General features: G+C 32.3%; 2 protein-coding genes and 1 long non-coding RNA gene across 3 annotated transcripts in view; all 3 read right to left on the reverse strand.

The window, feature by feature from the left end:
- LOC143074832 (degenerin-like protein asic-2) overlaps nucleotides 1-1,770 on the reverse strand; it is a 162,686-nt gene extending 160,916 nt beyond the window's left edge. Inside the window, exons 1-2 of the mRNA XM_076250081.1 lie at nucleotides 1,697-1,770; nucleotides 1,111-1,221 (exon numbers count right to left, since the gene is read on the reverse strand). Coding sequence (XP_076106196.1) covers nucleotides 1,111-1,221; nucleotides 1,697-1,764 — 179 coding nt within the window. The 5' untranslated portion in view covers nucleotides 1,765-1,770. The remainder of the gene's footprint in view (nucleotides 1-1,110; nucleotides 1,222-1,696) is intronic.
- A 2,785-nt stretch (nucleotides 1,771-4,555) lies between these two features.
- LOC143076706 (uncharacterized) lies at nucleotides 4,556-9,021 on the reverse strand. Its single transcript, XR_012978760.1, has 4 exons — nucleotides 8,923-9,021; nucleotides 6,279-6,442; nucleotides 5,411-5,482; nucleotides 4,556-4,658 (listed from the first exon to the last, which is right to left on the reverse strand). It is a non-coding gene; the product is annotated as an uncharacterized LOC143076706 (long non-coding RNA).
- A 1,620-nt stretch (nucleotides 9,022-10,641) lies between these two features.
- On the reverse strand, nucleotides 10,642-15,279 carry LOC143074198 (degenerin deg-1-like). Its single transcript, XM_076249747.1, has 4 exons — nucleotides 14,991-15,279; nucleotides 13,220-13,397; nucleotides 11,404-11,437; nucleotides 10,642-10,787 (listed from the first exon to the last, which is right to left on the reverse strand). Exons 1-4 carry the CDS (start codon nucleotides 15,167-15,169, stop codon nucleotides 10,642-10,644), a joined length of 537 nt encoding a protein of 178 aa, XP_076105862.1. The 5' UTR covers nucleotides 15,170-15,279.
- Nucleotides 15,280-16,340: the final 1,061 nt, after the last annotated feature.

The following is a 16,340-nucleotide window of genomic DNA, read 5'->3' on the forward strand; positions in this document are numbered from 1 at the left end:
CTGATTACAAAAAAAAAAGATGTGGTATGATTGCCAATGAGACAGCTCTCCATAAGAGACCAAAATGACACCGAAATTAACAACTTTAGGTCACCTTACGGCCTTCAACAATGAGCAAAGTCAATACCCATAGTCAGATATAAAAGGCCACGAAATGACAATGTAAAACAATTCAAATGACTCAGCCTTATGAGAAAACTAACGGCCTTATGTGTGTACAAAAAACAAATATATAACACATAAACAAACGACAACCACAGAATTACAGGCTCCTGCCTTGAATGTTCATAATATACTAAATGTATGTTCATAATGAAATAAATAGAAAAACCAAAAATTGGGAATTTTGGAAATAGGAGGAGGGATACAAAATACTTTTTCCTGTCCCCAAGTACCTATGACTTTTGATACTTTTCCTAAAATTCTCAAGTCATTAAATATTTTACAAAATTCTTCCTACAACACTTTACATACTTTCAACCACGCTCTAAATGCCCGCGATTTCGCGGGTGTGTTCTAGTATATTTTTAATCAAAAATCTTACCTTATATCCTTGTATTTTTATTGAGCTATAATCATAATACCATGCCGAAAAAATGACACCTTAAGTGTTAGCTTCTGTTTGTTCAAAACCTACCGTAATGCGCCAAATGAAATGCTGTCTGTTTAAAACTTCCAGAACCTACCGTAATGCGCCAAATGGAATGCTGTCGGTTTAAAACTTCCAGAACCTACCGTAATGCGCCAAATGGAATGCTGTCTGTTTAAAACTTCCGGAACCTACCGTAATGCGCCAAATGGAATGCTGTCTGTTTAAAACTTCCGGAACCTACCGTAATGCGCCAAATGGAATGCTGTCTGTTTAAAACTTCCAGAACCTACCGTAATGCACCAAACAAAGCGCTGTCTGTGTTCAAAACTTTCCAACACCTTTATTAATGGTATGCTTCTATTTGTTTAAAACCTACAGTAATGCGCCAAATGAAGCGCTGTCTGTGTTTTGAATAACTTCCAGAACCTACCGTAATGCGCCAAATGAAGCGCTGTCTGTTCAGAACTATTTCTAGAACACCTTTATTAATGGTAAGCTTCTGTTTGTTTAAAACCTACTTTAATGCGCCAAATGAAGCACTGTCTGTGTTTGAAATGACTTCAAGAACCTCTTGTTGGTTGACTGCTGGGTATGCAGTTGTAGAAACTTCCTTATTGTAGGTTACCTCTCTAAAATAATAAAGAAAATCAGTACTGAACGTGAGTTGGTTTTTATCTTTATTTGTGGAGGTGTATGCAACAAAAACGTGCAATGCAAATCCTTGCAGAACATTTTTCATTTTTCATTGAATATTTGATGCAATGGAATGAACATGTATGCATATTCTTCTTTTTAATGAATAAAGGGCGAAACAAATATGGAATAGACGAAAATAGACAAAGCATAATGTGTCTTTTGATTGTAGTAGCCATTTCAATTAGTATTTTAAAGTGTGTCTGTCTATGTGGTGATGTTACACTATTGTTTCAGGTTGGGGGAAAGTTTGCGGCAATTAAAACGTTTAAACCCTCTTAATGTACGTGTATTGTTTAAATTTTACCACCCAATTATTCTTCTTACCCTCTTTTTTTTGTATTCCTAATTATTAAAATATGAAAATATTATATACAAAATGCCTGTGCGTGTGGAGTTAACATATATTACCGACAAGGTACTTTACAATCACAGTCTTCGGCACTAACACTTGTTATATCACTCTGAACTATATTCATACAGGATATTTCTGAAATGCAACACAACAGTTGTATGATATTGAGATTATGAAGCCAATGTGTTCTTTTAATTTCACAAACATTGGTTAATAATTAAAAAAAGTATTAATAGATTGACAGAATAATCTGTTACTTTGGAGGTCGTTCCGGAAGTGACAAAATCATGGAACGTTTTAAACATACTTGTGTATGTATAATGTAGCCATTCCAACTTACTTTTAAAAGATTAAATAAAGAAATACTAGTAGCAAAATAATGTTTCCAAATAGCATTCTGTACGGAAATAATACTGACAGCCATAGTTGAGTACACCGAGATGGAGACAAAAATAAATTTTGAGTACATCAAGACTCAATCGGCAATCCTCGTGTGAATCGGCTACTCTCTTTCTAAGGTACGGAATCGGCCGAGTTGTGACGAATGCATCACGAAGGAGATAACAGTAACAGCCATTGTTGAGTACAACGAGATGGAGACAAAAATAAATTCTGAGTACATCAAGACTCAATCGGCAATCCTCGGGTGGATCGGCTACTCTCTTTCTAAGGTACGGAATCAGCCGAGTTGTGACGGATGTATCACTGTGCTAGCGTGTATTTATTTACGATTGAATAAATACCGTTATGATTTTGTAATGTATATTTTATTTCCGATTTGAATTTGCTTTTAATAAAGATGATTTAATTCCTAATTCATATTTGTGTTTTCGTTTTCAAATAGATTAATTACGGATTGTAATTAATTATGAGTGGTGCTATTCGTATTTTATATTCACGGACTTTGACGATTGACAAGGTTGGCCTTGATTGTTACTCACTTCTACTATTCTGATGGTCAGTGTTTTACGCTTGATTTGACCGCACACTTTCTGCTATTTCATTGGTTATATATCTTTTGGCGGTTTATTTCTATTCAGTCTATATTCAATTGTGGATTGATGTTCAAACCGAACAGACGTTTCATATACTTTATTTGCTGTTTCATATTTTGTACTATTTGTATTGGAGGAATTCCACGATTATTTCAGGTCAGTTTGCTCACTTATCTCTTTAGATATTCTGTCTTTATCTTATTTTCATTGTAATTTTATTACCGAGTTAATCAGTATTTCACGCATGAGTAACTTTCTATTTTAGCATGACTTCGTAGTAAGAATGTGTATCGTGTGATTGGTGAGCGAATGTTGTAAATCATTTAAAAGGTTAACGTAACTTTTATAACGGGCACATTATTGATTTACATTTGAGTTACATAATTTAAGCCTGGAAATAAATAGAGTAAATATAAACGTATTGAATGCCGAATATTTGAGCAGAATGAGTCCGAGAGTAAATGAGTAAAATGTTAACTTGATAAATACTTTTCAGAGTCTTTATAATATTTTTGTCTCCGATAGATAGATTTTAAGTACTTTATAAGTCTGTGCATAGTAACTATAATTTAGTATTTGTTATACAGGTATTTGACAGAGTTCTGCATATGATGTAGATATACGTAGAGGCATAACCTTTGTACCTCATACGAGGTAAGAATGAGTGTTCATTTGTAGTTGCTTATTATTTTATTAGCTTAGTTATTTTGCTTTGTTTAGCTTAGCTTAGCTTTATTAGTTAACTGCTTTTTGGTATTGGCTTAATTAATGCTTATTTTGCTTAGACTGTTTGTTTATAGTTTTAACGGCTAATTCGTATATTATAATGTTTTGTTAAATGAGAAACTATGTTTCTATTTTGCTTTTCTGACAAGTTAAATTCTGTTTCGGATGTCACAGAAAGTTATATTTTGATTAGATAAGGTTAATTGCACATTTTGGTAATTTCATGAACTGTGACGTATTTTACAGTAAATTGGTTAATTATTTTGAGTACACATGTACACATGTACATATTACGTAAATTTATCAGATTGATATAATACATGTTTTAAAAGAATTGATTTATGTACGTTGTTATTAAATGTGATATTATATTACAGGCTTTCTTTTGATGCTTCATTGAATAATAAAACTATCCAGAACCCTATACAGTCTACTATTTATTCATGCCCAGATAGTGCGACTACATCACGAAGGAGATAACAGTAACAGCCATTGTTGAGTACAAGGAGAAGGAGACAAAAATAAATTTTGATTTCATGAAGACTCAATCGGCAATCCTCGGGTTGATCGGTTACTCTCTTTCTAAGGTACGGAATCGGCCGAGTTGTGACGAATGCATCAAGACGGAGAAAACAGCCATAGCTGTGGACACTGTGCTGGATATAATAACAACGGTAATTGTTGTGTACACCAAGAAGAATTGGCGGCATGTTATTTGAAACCTCTTCGTTCATAAGAGGTAAATTTGTAAAAAAAAAAAAAAAAAAAAATCAATTGGATTGAAAACTTTGATAAACAACATAGAATTATTGAAAAATTAAACAATAATGCGCAAGTGTTTGAAAATGTCTTGATTGATAAAAAGGAAAGATTTAACATTGAAGTTCTCTCCGCGAAATTAACTAAGTTATATAAAAAATTCAATAGCAATGAGTTTAGACTATTTAAGCAGCTAATTCAATTTGCGTAAACTTAAAAAAAAAGTTATTTAAGAAATGAATATCAAAAAATAATTTATAGTCAGAAAATCTTTGACTTAATGCGCATTTTTCAGTCAGATAAATGCTTAATATGACAAAAGCCTTGCCTGTTGTGTGTTTGTGTGACGACTATATGTGTCTTGTGTTTGATGTTTTTGTCATAGAAGTGCTATGTCTTTGACATAAACCTCTATTAGTTCATATTTACCCTCAGGTGTACTGCACATCGTATTAACTTTATCGGTTCCATGTAACCATGAAGTAAGACAATAACATGTATCTGCTACCCTTATGCCTATGCATTGTTCCATACACACCTTAAAATATCGTCGTTATCAATTTAAAATGTTAATTGAAGTAATAAAAATTCATTTTTTTTGGTTTGTTCAATATAGCCATCACCTCTTTTGTTGTCTTTGTTGTGTCAATCTTACTGCAAACGGGTTTTCACATTATAATTGTTAATATTGAATTATGTCAACTGTGGTAAATGGACCTATTTTTAGAGGTTATCAATCAAAAATGATGTAGTCATTTCATTTTATCTTGGCTTTGATTGCCGTTACTTTCCTTGGTTTTCTTTCAATAGGTTTTAGAGATAAGACATGATCTTTTAATTTTTATTAAGAATCACGAACCCTTGTCAGACTTCATAAACACCTTAGAACAAGCTTTCAGTAGCTGCGAGTATCCTTTGACTGAATATTTGTGTATTTTGTCTTGTTGCTTGCAGTATTAAAAAAACCTCCCTGATATATAAAATTACCTCAGCCGATTTAGAGCCTGACATACTTTATTGGCAATTTTTCTCTGTTGAAAACTGCCTGCTGATTTCTATATTTCTTTTGTGGTTGTTTTGTTGTTTGGTTGCGGTCTAATTGAAATATATCCGCCCACATTTACTGTTGTAACGTCAACATTTTAATGGATAGTTTGTGATATCCTATATTGACGGACAAAAAACGATGTGATGTGTTTCTTATTGACCGATACTTACTATGTAATAGATTTTTTTCTAGAAAAAAAAATCAAATTGTAAACAATTATGTTTGACGTTAATGATACATACCAGTATTGTTATCCAGTTATCCTCTATGTCACATCGAGAGCCATCAGAACCCGGATGTCGAACGAATGACCTCTGTGAATAAAATTTAAAACATAAAAACTTTTACATAATGATTGTACTTATTGTTTTGGGGAAGGGTAACTGTCTGGTAGTAAGACCCGTCACGGCCAGACTGGGAAACTGGATAGGCAAATGCTCACATTAAATCTGTATCGATACAGTGACACTTATAAAATGTCTTCCCCCTTACACCAATACCCATGGTGGTGCTCCTACTAAAGGAGGAAGATACAGAACAAGCATACAATGATTATTAGAGATTAGTTAATTAAGATACATGCATATAATGCACTACATCTTTTTTTAGGTTATTTCGAATTAACAGAAAAAATATTACAGTCATTTCTTATAATTTGATTCTAAGACCCGTTTTTTTTAAGCTCACCTAACCTGAAAGGTCAAGTAAGCTTTTCACATCAATTGACGTCCGTCGTTGGTCGTCCGTCATTAACTTTTACAAAAATCTTCTCCTCTGAAACAAACGAGACAAATTTAAGCAAACTTTGTCACAATCATCATTAGGGTATCTAGTTTAAAAAACCTCTACTAGTATACTGAAATTAAAATATAAACCAAAATTCCAAGTTTAAATCATGGATGAAAGACACGATTCACTCAGAGGGGCAATGTAAATTTCATGATTAATGATTTGACGACCCCATTCAAAAAACCAAAAAAAAACAAAAAAAAACAAATGAATAAAAAGTTCATACTTTTTTGTCCAATCCACTTATTATATGGCTTTAATTTTTATAGACTGAATTCTAGACATATAAATCTTGCAGTTTGGTGCAATTCTTTTTTTTACCTGGGTAAGTGCAATGTTTGTCTCAACTGATGTTGCCAAGGATATTCCACTTCCTCTAATATCTGGGAAATACTTCCGGTTATGGATTGCGACTCTGATACCAGATGAATCTGTGATGATAGGTATATATTCCTCTTGGTGTACGTTTAGAATAAATTCTAGTCCTTTAATAAAATAAAGTCAATACGATGAAATTTTCTGTCGGCGCCATATCTTATTCTTAGATATATCAATCTGAAACAACATTTTGATTTTGAATTGGCCGTTTCAGAATCTAAAGGACTATGGGTGATTGCATTGTCCGTACCCCAAAATGAAAATAACGCCACGTCATTGGTTAGATTTCCATTGTTTATGACATTTTTAACCAATCAGGACGTTTTGGTGTACACTTTTGAAAATATTACCCAGGATGCATTAGATTCTGAAACGGCGAATTGCACATTCTCATTAATCTGTTTCTGTGCCTCTTATTTTTTTTTAAATACGCGTTAATGATAGAAAAAAAACCCAAAAGAATGAAAAAGAAAAAGAAAAACGAGAATTCTTTTATGCAGACACACGTCTTTAGTATAGACGTTAGTGTCGTATTAGAGAGCCAAAAAGCTTACACTTCTATAACCCTGTTAAGATTAGCAATTATCTTTCGCTAACCGTATAAAAAGTTATACGGTTAACAAAAAAAAATAAAAAAACAAAAAAAAAAAAAATAAAAAAAAAAAAAAAAAATACAATCTGAGGATAAAGAATAAAATAGAATGTATGATATTCACATTGATTGATAAGTAAAGAAATTTCAAGGTTAATGAATCAAAGAAAATGATGGTTAAAAATAAAAATAGATTATAAGGTTTATAAAAGAAAATGGAAAGCTCACAAGGTAATAGAATACAAGGTACGGGAATAAAAGAAATTAAACGTAGGGTTCAAGAAAATAAAAGAAAATGTAAGGTTAAAGAATAACAGAAATTGTAAGATTGAGAAATAAAAAAAGTAATGTAAGATTATAGAATAAAATAAATAAACAAAGGAGTAGGTCCGGTAAGGGCCGATTTTCGCATCAAATTTCAGGTTCATCTAACGAAAGGTTTTGAACACTTTTTAAACATTTTAGTGTCTTATTTCAATTGATTCGATTAGTTTTTGTGAAGGATTTTAACTGATTTAGTCATTAAAATCGCTCCGATTCAAGCTGAAATATGAAAAATATATCAAATATGCAAAAAAAAAAAAAACGTCACTTTTCAGATGTTTTTTTTGTCAAAAATGAAAGTGGCTGCATCCGTGTTCATCCTCAACCTTTATATATGTTATGTATTATCATCAAATACAACTTACACTTCAATAATATGAATGATCACGAATGCGGCCACTTTCATTTAAGACGAAAACCATCTAAAATGTAATTAAAATGCTAAAAGTTTGAATATTTCAGTAATTAACCATGGCTTAATGATGCTACTACCCGATATATGTGCATTGATTTGTCAAAAAAAACAGCCCATGTTTATGTAGCAGAAGCATTATACTTTCCAATAAACAGATAAAAAACTACATTTACACAATTTTTTAAAACTACTATATTTTGGGGCACAAAGGGGTCTTACTGAACCCACTCCTTTTATTGGATTTAGAGCATGGGTTTATTCACAAAGCCAAAGAAGCACGTCATATTAGAATAAGGAATAAAAGAAATTGTAAGGTTTAAGGAATAAGAATAATAAATCGTAAGGTTAAGGAGTAAAAGAAATCGTAAGGTTAACAGGGGCGGATACAGCCATTTTAAAAAGGGGGGTTCCCAACCCAGAGTAAAGGGGGGAGGGGTTGGGTTCCAGCTGTATGCTCCCATTCAAATGCATTGATCGGTCAAAAATGGGGGTTCCAACCCCCGGAACACCCCCTGGATCCACCAATGGTTTAGGAATAAAATAATTGTAAGGTTAAGGAATACCAGTTAAATAGTATTGAACTAAGTTGAAGTGAAACAAATCAATTTTAGATACTGTCAATTACAAATCAAACAAGAACATGTAAGTACATACCCATTGAAGGTCACACAGAACAAGTAAGTACATACCCATTGCAGGTCACACAGAACAAGTAAGTACATACCCATTGAAGGTCACACAGAACATGTAAGTACATACCCATTGAAGGTCACACAGAACATGTAAGTACATACCCATTGAAGGTCACACAGAACAAGTAAGTACATACCCATTGAAGGTCACACAGAACATGTAAGTACATACCCATTGAAAGTCACACAGAACAAGTAAGTACATGCCCATTGAAGGTCACACAGAACATGTAAGTACATACCCATTGAAGGTCCTTCAGAACAAGCAAGTACATGCCCATTGAAGGTCACACAGAACAAGTAAGTGCATACCCATTGAAGATCACACAGAACAAGTAAGTACATACCCATTGAAGGTCACACAGAACAAGTAAGTACATACCCATTGAAGGTCACACAGAACATGTAAGTACATACCCGTTGAAGGTCACACAGAACAAGTAAGTACATACCCATTGAAGGTCACACAGAACAAGAAAGTAGATACCCATTGAAGGTCACAAGAACAAGTAAGTACATATCCATTGAAGGTCCTGAATCAAACAAGAACAAGTAAGTACATACCCATTAAAGGTCCTGCCAATTTTGCAATGGGTACCTTAGGCTCAAACATATAGCACATTCCATAATTCTCATCTCTTATTTGTGTAATTTCTCTAAAAAAAAAAAAGCGTTAAGATTGATAGATTCGAGATAATCATTATATTTTTTTATGTTGAATTAAAGAATTACTGTTAGTTTTGTTCAGTCTAATATGAATAAATAAATAAAAATGTGATGCACCACATCTTTTTTAGGTTATTTCGAATTAACAGAAAGATTATTACAGTCATTTCTTATAATTTGATCCTAAGATCCGTTTTTTTAAGGTCACCTGACCTGAAAGGTCAAGTAAGCTTTTCTCATCAATTGGCGTCTGTCGTCCGTCGTCCGTCGTCCGTCATTAACTTTTACAAAAATCTTCTTCTCTGAAAGAAATGAGACAAATAAACCAAACTTGGTCACAATCATTATTAGGGTATCTAGTTTTAAAAAAAATGTCCGATGTTCCGACATGCCAAAAACATTGCCGTCATGTCTAAAAATAGAAAATAGGGGTAAAATGCAGTTTTTTTGCTTATATCTCTGAAACTAAAGCATTTAAAGCAAATTTGACATTAAAAAAAAACCATTTCAACAGGTTAAGATCTATCTGTCCTATCTGTCCAGAAAAATCAGACAAGCTGTTGTTGGATTGCTGCCCCTGAATTAGTAATTTTTAGGTAATTTTGCAGTTTTTGGTTATTATCTTGAATATTAAATCTTGTTATAGATAGAGAAAAACAGCAATAATGTTCAGCACAGCAAGATCTACAAATAAGTCTCATGACCAAAATGGTCAATTGACCCCATAAGGAGTTATTGCCTTTTAAAGTCAAATTTAACAATCGTTTTGTAAACTTTTGTTATCTTTTACAACAGTCTTCTCCAGAAACAACTGAGACAAATTTAACCAAACTTGGCACAATCATCATAAGGGTATTTAATTAAAAAAAAAAAGTGATGTCCGATGACCCTGCCTGCCAACCAACATTGCAGACCATGACTAAAAATAGAACAATTAAAGAGGGAAAATTCAGTTTTTGGGTAAAGATTGCATGGAATGCAATCACACCCTATGCTACTGACTTGATATATAAATCTTCCAAGGATCATCACTACTTTTGATATACACTAAATATAGTGCATTGATTTTAACATTCTATACATCATATCCATGAACATTTCCAGAAATTTATGGATGAAATATATGATCAGGTATTCATGTTACGGAATAATGGCATACTTTTCACGAATATTACATACTTAGTGCAAGGTACAGGAATCTAATATTTGTTCTAAAATATCAATGATGTCATTTTTAGAATTATTTTTTGAATTGGAGTTATTTTCATTTGTCTATGATTATAGTTGAATACATTACAATCAATGCTTTATACATTGCAATGTTGAATTTTTCCTCCCTCTGATCAATTAAAGCAATCTTTACCTTTCAGTGCTTTCAAGCATTGACTTATATCTCTAAAACAGAATTATAATGTTTGTATTATCTCATGCATCAATTTAAATAAAAATATCAGGTGAGGACACAGGCTCATTGGAGCCTCTAACTTTAAGAAGTAAGCCATGGAAAATAAAACCGTTGAAGACGTCAGGGTCACATGGCAAAATTATGTCTAAGAGCTGAGAGACATGGCCTAAGATAGCGAGAAATTCTAAAAGAGGTTTCGAAATCTTCGATACTCACGTTGGTTCACAAACAGCTCCTTGATATCTGCACGATAAAATAAAATCTTGCATTGGAATACTCATGTTAATTATTTCATCCTTTGAGTAGCTTCCCATTCTAAGCCGGAACACCTCTTTGGCTGTATGTAATGGTGAAGCACCTTTAAAAAACGATAAGTAATTCATCCCAATGTGACGTAAAATTCAGAACCCGAAACAGTTATAATTAATAATGACCGAAAAAGAAACAATAACATAATTACATAACATGTTTATTTACTAAAAATCCGTAACTTTTGATTGGCTTTAAACCGTTGTGAGGCATTACAACATCAAATTTTATTTCTCCATAAAATTCAGCATTCATGACAGCACATGCTTTTCTTGAAAACTTCACAACAATGCATTGGAGAACAAAAACAAAATCGCAATAACTCGAGTTATAGCATGAGTGAATGTTACTTTAAATACAAGTTTATTCATCATCATCATCATCATCATCATCATCATCATCATCATCATCATCATCATCATCATCATCATCATCATCATCATCATCGGGTTGTGTACATTTTTGGCTTCTGAAAATAGCCAAAAATCAACGTAAACCTATGAAGATCTATGTAGCTGCTACGATATTGATGGTTGTCATCGTCATCCTCATTATCATCATCATCATCATCATCGTAGTCTTCATCGCTTGAATGTGGAATTTGGACTTTAAAAGCCCTCTTTCAATACATTGGTAAGTACATATGTTACCTTTACTTCACTTACCTGTGTCATATGGAACAGTATACGGGAGTGAAGTCTACAAAATTATAAATTTTAATTATAAAAAAAAAATTATGATTTTCAAGTGTTTGAACAGTAAGTCTAATTTAGCGTTCATTTTGTTTGTCGATTCTCAGTTTAAACACATTAAAAAAAGATGATCAATGCAAACGCTGTATTAATTTTTCAATTATTTATAACAGTCCAAGTAAAGGCTAGGGGAAGAGTACATGTTTGAAATAATTTAAACTTTTAAAGTGTAAATAGAAGAATATGATGGGTAGTTTGTCTTTCTGAATTGTTTATTTATATTACTTATCCATTTTCTACATAAGGAAATGATCCTACCAAGTCAGAATTAAAGATAAATCAGCATCATTTAAACTTCATTCTCATTTACATGTGGAGATTTTATTTTGATTTAACTTTTGTTGACGAATTGAATTCTTTTTGAAATTCGGTTCAAGTTTGTGTTAGTTTTGTTTTTGTTTGATAGTTCCTAGTTACTAGTAAACACATGAAATTGTGCTTTGTTTATTGCTGAATAAAGTTGAAAAAATAACTGTAAAGATTAGCAGTTTCATCGGATCGTTATGTACAAACATACAAAAATGTAGCATCGAAAATTTGTTTGCACTGTGTTTAGACCTTTCTTCCTAGAAATTTGTTTTGCTTGCATATGCATAAAGATTGCGGGTTTATCAAAAGCAATCAAAGGTTTGAACATTGTTTTCAATTAATACATGTAAACATTTTTTTTTCGTTTGGGCTTGTATTCTATATGCATTTGGGTTGATATTTTAATAGCCTTCGGGTTGATATTTTTTTGCCTTCGGGTTGATATTTTATTTGCCCGATATTTTATTTGCATTCGGATTGATATAATCTGTTCAATCCTAAATTGCGGTAAATTATATGGCCTTCCAAATACCTTTTTAATTCCTTACATCACTGAAAAGAAATTAATTCTCGAAATCCGGATATGGTGTACCATTTTTTACACCCCATTTTTGCGGTATATTTTTTTTTATCCAACGCAATAATGGTTTAATCGTAGGATTAAACTCACCCTTGTTTATATGCTCTTCAACTTTGTACTTGTTTGGCTTTTTTGATCTGAGAGTCACTGATGAGTCTTGCGTAGACGAAATGCGCGTCTGGCGTATTAAATTATAATCCTGGTACCTTTGATAACTTTTTACACCACTGGGTCGATGCCACTGCTGGTGGACGTTTCGTTCCCGAGGGTATCACCAGCTCAGTAGTCAACACTTCAGTCTTGACATGAATGTCAATTATATAGTTATTTGTATAAATTTCCTGTTTACAAAACTTTAAATATTTTCGAAAAACTAAGGATATTTCGTATCCCAGGACTAGATTACCTTAGCCTTATTTGGCACAACTTTTTGGAATTTAGAGTTCTCTATGCTATTCACCTTTGTACTTGTTTGGCTTTATAACTATTTTGATCTGAGAGTCACTGATGAGTCTTGCGTAGACGAAATGCGCGTCTGGCGTATTCGATTATAATCCTGGTACCTTTGATAGTTTATATATATGGGGTATGGTTGGGGTCGACATAATAGAAAATAACGAACAGAAAGTACATGATAATAGAGGTCATAAAAAGTAGTTGACAAATAACCATAAAAATAATGAAAAGAGAACAATACGCATGCAAAGAATACAGAACAATGGGTAAAATAAATAAAGAGTAAAACATATTATCTTATATAAGAGAATAAAGAAATGTTGGGACCCGTTTCAGACTCTCATTTCGTGTTTACGCAAATCGAAACAAATTACACATACTAACCTTAGGATAAGGATAATCTATGCCTATTCCAAAAGCATTATCGGTTTCATTTAATATTTGGAAGAGCTCTGGTTTTTGTAATACATCGCTTAACTTTAAAGGATTTAGATTACAAATTGTAACTGCAGGAAACTCAAGTTCTTTGTAGGTGACTGATACTTTTGTATTAACACCCTCACTGAAAAAGAAATATAACATATTTACAGCTATATTAAATACTGTTCTTGCAAGAAGTTTTATCTAGCTCTAATTGTATAGTTGTATTGTTGATATTCACCCCATATATGTACCAAGTGTTAGATTAGTTTTATTGATATCAAAGAAATTTCTTGGTATTCCTGAATGAAAGATTTTATACATACAGACGATCAAGTATACGTAATGACAAAATTACTTTCATTTACCTGTGTAAGATATGACGCAGCTTTTTAAAAAGTGATGATTTTCTATAAATTGTTAAATATTTCACAATGTTATCTTACTTTAACTTTGTTTAAACCTGTTTTTGACCTTAATTAATTATCCCTATGAATTTGCATTCAGGTACCGAAGATCAAATGTAATCGTTCATTATGTGTTATTTTGCGTTTTTTTTATTGCGTTAAGCCTTAACATTGATATTTTATAGTGTGTTTGTCTATGTTGTGATGTTATACTATTGTTTCAGAAAAGGAGAAGGTTTGGTACCATTAAAACGTTTAATCCCGCTGCAAATGTTTGCACCTGTCGAAAGTCAGGAATCTGATGTACAGTATATGTAGTTCATACGTGTTTCCCATTTTTATATAGATAAGACCGTTGGTTTTTCCGTTTGAATGGTTTTACATTACTAATTTTTGGGACCCTTTATAGCTTGCTGTTCGGTGTGAGCCAAGGCTCCGTGTTAAAGGTCGTACCTTGACCTATAATGGTTTACCTTTAAGGACTTTTCGAAAAAATAAACACGTTTTGGGTGATTGTACGTTACACGTCGTAAGCATGTTAAGGGTGGATATTCAGGTTATGTTCTTAGCTTAAAATTTCGCGTCCTCCTGCATATGGTGCTTATAACAGAATAGTTCAGCCTTACTTTAAAACAAAGAATTTCTTAACACTAGTAGAATTTGTTTACTATTATCTTCACTATATATAAATAGTTTGTTTGACTTAATAAGATTTGCACTATATAATATACTGTCTCATGATTTTCATTGACTATGGAGCAATTCTATTATATTATAGGGTATTTTTGATATACAAAATTTGTGATTTAAAATAGCAATCATATAGCAGGTTTTATATTTTTATGGAACTATTGTTTAGACTAATATTTCAATTTAAAGTTATTGTTGATATTATAGTACATTGTATTTATTGGAAACATTCTTGACATTGTTTCATCCAACAATTAGCATTTGGCTTGTTAAAGTCTGTGAAGGTACATTTATCTGTTGTCGATGTCAGCAATGCATTTCTCTGTGTATGTTTATCAAAATACCTTTTGATTCCATTCCCTTTGGACTATTACTGTGGATTCATTTTCATTCGTTGGTTGGATATCAATTTTCGTGGATTTCGTTGTAAACAGGGAACCACGAATTTCAATGTACAACGAATCGAAATTTCCTATAGGAATGTGTGCAGACTTGGGCGAATCCACGAAATAAAATATCTAGGAAATTGTAAGTTTTCCTTTATTAATCCACGAAAATTGGTACCCACGAAAATCAATGAATCCATAGTAATAAAATTTTATAAGAAATATATTCATGTATGCAATATTTTACATTACCTGATAAATTGTAGTGACAAACGGTAGACTTGAAAAACACACATTCCAAATGACGCTGAGAGTGCACATATCCAAAACACCTTTCTCAAGATAAAAACAGAATCTGCTATTCTTCTAAAACCATGGATGCTGGTGTAACCAGCAAAATCTCTAAGTTTGGCTCCAAATGTTGCTGACATAGCGAAGTGAAATATGTCTTCTAAAATGTTTAGCTAATAGATCCTTTTATAATGAATTGGTAATGATCAAACACATTTTGTTTTACTTTGATTTGATTCTTCTGATCATCCTCTGGGAATTCCAACCATACAAGTCTATTTCTTATCATATTTTTTCTAATGGATTCATGCATATTGTAATATGTTTTTCTCTTATATTATTCCAGACTTTCTGTGATAATCCGACTTAATATGACATAAATTGTATGAATGTCCCTTATGAAAATGATAAAACTAATAAAATCCTGCAGGCACATGTACTTGTATATTTATTATTTAACTAGTATATTAAATCAAACACAGTACATTTGCACTTTTTTACCTGTTACACGAGATAAAATTTGCGCCCTAAAAACTATGGACATTAGCGCTGTAAAGATGAATACACCTGAACTTAATTGACAGGACATTTGCGTTTTTAATAGTTTACTGTTTACAAATTTTTGAATTTTTTGACATACTAAGGCTTTTCTACCTCTGGCATAGATAACCTTAAGTTAGCTGTATTTGGCAACACGTTTAGGAATTGGTCCTCAATGCTCTTTAACTTCGTACATTATTTGGCCTTTTGAACTTTTATGGATTCGGGCGTCACTGATGAGTCTTTTGTAGACGAATAGTGCGTCTGGCGTATATACTAAATTTAGTCCTGTATCTATGATGAGTTTATTTACAAATGTACCGGTAAACATAATTTTGTTTTACCTTTACGGCAAATTAAGGAGTGTGGGTGGTTTGTAAATTTAGAATTATATGGATAGAATATTCAAATCTTGCCTTAAATCCTCCATTAGATTCATACGATTCCTGTTGATTTCTCTTCCTGAACAATAGTAATTACTTGTGAAGAATAATATAAAAAAAAACCGAATTCAGAGGAAATTATAAACGGAAAGTCTCCAAGCAAATGTCAAAATCAAAAACTCAAACACATCAAACGAATGGATAACAACTGACTTGGTACAGGCATTGTTTTATGTAAAAAGATGCTGGAATAAACCTGGTTTTATAGAAAGCTAAACCTCTTACTTGCATAACAGTCGCATAAAATTTCTTTGTTTTGACAAAAATGTGTGAACTTAACAAACATACATAAAAGGTAAAAATGTAAAAAAAACTTAACAAACATACA

This window comes from Mytilus galloprovincialis, chromosome 5 (assembly GCF_965363235.1).
Source record: "Mytilus galloprovincialis chromosome 5, xbMytGall1.hap1.1, whole genome shotgun sequence".
In the NCBI taxonomy this organism is placed as follows: Eukaryota; Metazoa; Mollusca; class Bivalvia; order Mytilida; family Mytilidae; genus Mytilus; species Mytilus galloprovincialis.